This window comes from Neltuma alba, unplaced genomic scaffold, assembly GCF_004799145.2.
Source record: "Neltuma alba isolate B1F8T4 unplaced genomic scaffold, ASM479914v2 tig00001301_pilon, whole genome shotgun sequence".
Taxonomy (NCBI): domain Eukaryota; kingdom Viridiplantae; phylum Streptophyta; class Magnoliopsida; order Fabales; family Fabaceae; genus Neltuma; species Neltuma alba.
This window is the reverse complement of record NW_021632408.1, coordinates 216,787-221,950: the sequence shown is the minus strand read 5'-3', so window position 1 is coordinate 221,950 and position 5,164 is coordinate 216,787. Positions and strand designations below refer to the sequence as shown.

The following is a 5,164-nucleotide window of genomic DNA, read 5'->3' as shown; positions in this document are numbered from 1 at the left end:
TGACAAAATATAGGCATAATAATCATAATATGACAAAATATTGCCTTTCCCTCCAAATCCTCTCAATTTGGAGGGGAGGTTGAGGAGGGGAGGGGAGGGGAAATTTTAAAAAATTTTCCATCCCCTCCTAAAATTTGTGTGTTGCCAAATAAGGGAAAATGATTAAAATCCCTCCCCTTCCCTCCCCTCCCTCCCTCCCTCCCAAATCCCTCATACCAAACACACCCTAAGACAGCTCTTCTAATAATGATAGTTCTAGCCAACACACTTGATTAGTAAGGATATTTTAGGAAAGATAACACCTATTTATTACAAATAACTAACTTAACTTGTTTTTTTTAATCCCCTCAAATTAGTCAACTAGTTCTTATAATTAAGATCGGAGGTGACCCTACTTTATTATTTACTATTTTATTATTTAATACGGACGAGGCATTTGACATGGATGGCTGTGTCTATGACTAAGATATCTTATTTATGTTGGGGTGTTGAAGAATATGGTGTAGTTATTTCTCTCGTTTTTATTCCCTTTCCTTCATATTTCTATTAGTTTTAAGGTTATTTTATTTTACACCAATAAGTTTTTTTTTATTTCATCAATTTATATTTGACTAGATGAAGCTCATTCTATTTTAAATTATTTACTGAATAAGTGATTTTTTTTAATTATCTTTCCTTCATGTTTCTATTACTTTAAAAAAAAATATCATGAAGATCATTAGATTACTTGAGTTTATAAAATTTATTTGTACATACAATCCTATACCGAATTTATGCTAATCAGGACTAAATTTTATCAACTTAAGTAATCTGACCTTAATTTTATTTTTATTGTAAATGAAATTCGGTAACTGGTATTATTTTCCTTAGCCGTTAAATTCGAGTAACTTGGATATGATGATAGCAAGTGAGCTTGAGGCCTAGTCTCGTGTAATCCACATCTTTTTCAAATGAAAGTCAATCCAAAGATATTAATTGGAAAACGAAACAGATTCCTTTATATTTTTATTTTGTATAACGTAAAAATATTTTTAAAATTATTAATTTTTATCTAAATACCTTCTAAGACTAAAAATTAAAAATAATGACAAAGGGGGTGTTGTTCTAGAAATTTCTCTCCTTCTCTGTTCGTTCTCTTCGCCTCCGCAATTAATCTAAGGCTCCCGCAAGATCCATGTAGGACAATCCAAGTCCAAAACGAGGTCCACGTGTCACAAGTATAACCGGCAATGTCTCCCATTTGGATCCTTCGTCCATGCACCCTGAACCATACTTTCTGGCGACGAAATTGCTGGCCTCGGGAAGATGGTAGCCATTGCCATTGCTTCTCCTAAATCTTCAGTTTTGCAGAATCCCATTTATTTCAATGAATCAAGTTCGAATTTCCTTGGTGGTTCTTCGAAGGGTCTTTGTTTACATCTAAAACCAACACAACACCGAAGGAATTTCACAAATTTGATTGTGGCTTCAGCTGGCACCAGCACCGCCGTCACAACACAAAATAGCGGAAACCCAAGTGGCAGATTTTACTTCAATTTCACTGGGTTTCCTTTCCCTTTGGGTCCTTTCCTCAATAGGCGCACTATAAGGACGGAGGTAAGCTAATCTTCATTGTACTGGTGAATTTGTGATCTCTTTCATTTCATATTCTCTGGGCATCTGTATGTTGAATTGGATTACTTATGTGTATCTATGATTATTCTTATTCAATCGCATGGGGGTGACACTAGTTTTATTCGTAACAGCTAACATTTTATAGTGTACTGAAGCTCACTCTTGAATCTTATGTTTTCTTGACTGTAATGAACGGCAACTCCTCCCCCTCCCCCCCCCCCCCCCCCCCAAAAAAAAAAAAAGAAATTGTTTCGGTTCTGAATATTCAACTAGAAATACATTTTAAATGTTGCGAACCTGTTGTGTTTTGCATGGCATGTGTATTGTAAAGCCAATAATAATATACTACCTCCAATGCTTAATATAATAACTCGTTTGATTTTTATTTTGATCCTGAATATAAAACCCAAATCTATTTTGTCTTTCATATTTATCTATTTTTTCTTCAAGATAGTCCTTATAACAATATTAGTTCTAGCTAATGTATTTAATTAGTAAGGATATTTTAAGAAATACAACACTTATTCATTACAAATAGCTAACTCAACTAATTTTCTTAATTTAGTTAAATTAGTCAACCAGCTCTTATATTAAAGACCAGAAGTAGTAGTTCATTCATACCACACGTACTATATGTTAGCTAGAAATTCTGTTTTAAAACTACTTATGCTTCCTTTTATTGCTATCTTGTTTTAGGCCGTGAAGGGATGCATATGGCTGTTTGAACAAGAGCAAGCCTTGGGCTTCAGCAGTGTTTCAACAAACATTAGGATGACTGTTATCAAACTCAAATCTGGAGGCTTATGGGTGCATGCACCGATTGCTCCAACTGATGAATGTATTAAGGTTTCATTTTCTTCACCAGCTCTCCTTACTTTGGATATGAAAACGTATAATAGCTTTTGCGACTGCAAATGCATGTACATGCCAATTCTGCTCTTCATTTTTCTGTAAAGCGGAAGATGTCCCCCTATATATTGAAGTTCACTTTTGTGTGGACCTTGGAGTATCGTTTAATTTGGAACTGGAACTAACTTGGTACGATGGGCTTCAGGGGCTGATTCCATATTTTCTCATATATTTAGTGCTGATCTTTTTTACAGCCCAAAACACATAGTGGAATAAGTGTAATCTGACTGACCTTTAATGAAATGATTAATAACTTTTACTGCAGGGAGAGATCTGTAATCTGAGTGTTCTTATTGACTAAAAATGAATAATTAATAAAATGATTAATAACACTTGAATGTTTTATTTCTGGCAGCTTCTAAAAGAGTTGGGGGCTCCCGTGGAATATATTGTTCTCCCTACTTTTGCTTATGAGCATAAAATATTTGTTGGTCCATTTTCTAGAAAGTTTCCACGTGCTCAAGTGTGGGTGGCACCAAGGCAATGGAGTTGGCCATTGAACTTGCCACTTGAATTTTTTGGGATTTTTCGTTCTAAGACATTGAAAGATGACGATTCATCTACCCCCTGGGCTGATGAAATAGAGCACAAAATTCTAAGCTCCCCAGAAGTTGGTAATAATCGCAGCATATCCTGTTACGAGAAAAAGAAAAAAAAATACAGTATATCATTATACTTCATCTCCAGGATTCCACATAGAAAGATCTCATTTGCTTGTAAATTATATCAGGAATTGGTCCGTATGTGGAGGTAGCTTTCTACCATAAGCGTTCAAGAACGCTATTGGTGACGGATGCTGTTATTTTTGTCCCCAGACAGCCACCAGAGTGTATAAGCAAAGAATCGCTGTTGGCATCCGCAAAAAATGGTTTGGCAGTAAAAATTCTTAGTAAAGGAAAGGAAGTTCCTGACGAACCAGTTATTGACAACAAAAGGAACCGTCAAAAAGGTTTATTTTTTTATTTCTGAAGTTCAGTCACAAATCATTTGTGGTCAAATTTAGCTTCATTGTTCTATACAATGTTATGTAGGATGGGAAAGAATGGTTCTACAAATCTTGTTTCTTGGTCCATCGAATCTCTTAGAGCCAAATGCTAGCTTTGAACAGATGTCACAGAAGTTGATTGTTTCGCCTATTGTGAAGACACTGGTATTCAGCAAAGTTCCGGAAAAGGTAATCCTGTTTATGTTGCATAATTTCTTGGGAAAATTACCCATAAGACCCAGTTAAAGAAATTAAATACAGATAGGTCTCCCGGATTTCATTTAATTGTGATAGGTCACAAGGAACTGAATATTTATAAGTTTGGCTTGTAAATGACACAACTTGACTTGTAAATATGAGAGTTTGAATTGTAACCATTAATTTGTAAATTTGACTAGTAAATGAAGACTTAAAAATACGAAAGTTTAACTTAGGACCTATTAGTATTCAATGAAATTTTAGGAAACTGTTTGTATTTAATTTTTTTAGCCGGAACTATGTATAATTTCCCCTCATTTCTTTTATGTTCTGAGATTTTGACCAAGCAGATGTTGATTGTTAATTTATCACCAAGCAACTATTCTTATCTGCATTGCTTTACTCTACATTTACATTGGTCGTGGTTACTTATATCCAAAAATTTATGCTTCATCCATTAAATCGGGCCTGAAAGTTGCCCAAACCCATCCAAGGGACAGATTACACAAGCTGGCTTACAGGCCTGTGGCCTGTTTTGACAGTAAAAATCCTGACACCAAATAATTGGAAGGTTGCATTTGTTTGTGAAACTGGATCAATAGTAGTTACTTTCTTGAGTCTCAGTTTGGTGATCTGATTATGAAATATGAATTTTCCATGTAGGTAAGTGACTGGGTTTATAGCATTTCTCGGGATTGGAGGTTCAAGAGAATAATCCCTGCCCATTTTGCTGCTCCAATAAATGCGAGTAGCTCTGATTTCCGGGCAGCATTCGCATTTCTGGATGAGCTTCTGGGCGAGCGATTTGTTAGTGAGCTTTCGCTCTCTTTCATATTCTCATCGATCATGGGAAAAGCTGCTAGCTATTTTCCTCCAGATGACATGAGGACCTTATCATCTTTAGACCAGTTCTTAGTTTCAGTCGGAGCTGTAAAGAAAACTGTCTCGGGCAGGAAGCAGTGAGACAGAATAGAACAACTTGTCCTGGTCACACTTTAAAATATGTACATATTTGTTAAAGTAGGAACCTTCTCAGGAAGATTTTGATGTCTTACATTTGAATAGGAAAAATGTTGTAAAATCCAGGAACGAATGGTTCCAATATCTGCATGATATCTGAACTTCATATAGGACAAAACTTAAGCTTGAAGTTTCTTCAATGTTTTTCCAAAGCAAAAATCGCTAGCAGAATTATGTTCAATTTAATTCTCAACTAACTGACCCCCCAGCTATAGAATATGGATAAGATGGTTGGCGTAGACAGGTTGTCTTTTACTATTATTTATTTGTTCTGCTTCGCAGCAGTGATTGTTTTGTATTGTATAACAATGAATTTGGTTTGGTTATCTGGAATCACTGAATTCATCTAATGTGTGGCTAAAAATTCTAATTAAATTAAGGGCCTATCTTGTTTAGCCTTAGCTTGTGTCAACAATGTTTAATTATCACTAACTGTTC

General features: G+C 35.3%; 1 protein-coding gene across 2 annotated transcripts; it reads left to right on the top strand.

The window, feature by feature from the left end:
* The first annotated feature begins 1,273 nt into the window (after positions 1-1,273).
* Positions 1,274-4,907, top strand: LOC114754681 (uncharacterized). 2 transcript variants are annotated; one of them, XM_028943488.1, is made up of 6 exons: positions 1,274-1,596; positions 2,311-2,460; positions 2,879-3,137; positions 3,254-3,472; positions 3,555-3,697; positions 4,370-4,907. In XM_028943488.1, exons 1-6 carry the CDS (start codon positions 1,306-1,308, stop codon positions 4,667-4,669), a joined length of 1,362 nt encoding a protein of 453 aa, XP_028799321.1. In that variant the 5' UTR covers positions 1,274-1,305; the 3' UTR covers positions 4,670-4,907. The 2 variants fall into 2 exon arrangements, with proteins under 2 accessions (XP_028799321.1, XP_028799325.1); XM_028943492.1 differs by lacking the exon at positions 4,370-4,907 and adding an exon at positions 4,207-4,298.
* The last annotated feature ends 257 nt before the right edge of the window (positions 4,908-5,164 follow it).

Bases quoted from the DNA above. Each gene is read 5' to 3' on its own strand.
- LOC114754681 (XM_028943488.1), top strand. From the start codon at position 1,306: ATGGTAGCCATTGCCATTGCTTCTCCTAAATCTTCAGTTTTGCAGAAT. The intron at 3,138-3,253 runs GTAATAATCGCA...AAATTATATCAG, and splicing joins TCTAAGCTCCCCAGAAGTTG to GAATTGGTCCGTATGTGGAG. The intron at 3,698-4,369 runs GTAATCCTGTTT...TTTTCCATGTAG, and splicing joins TCAGCAAAGTTCCGGAAAAG to GTAAGTGACTGGGTTTATAG.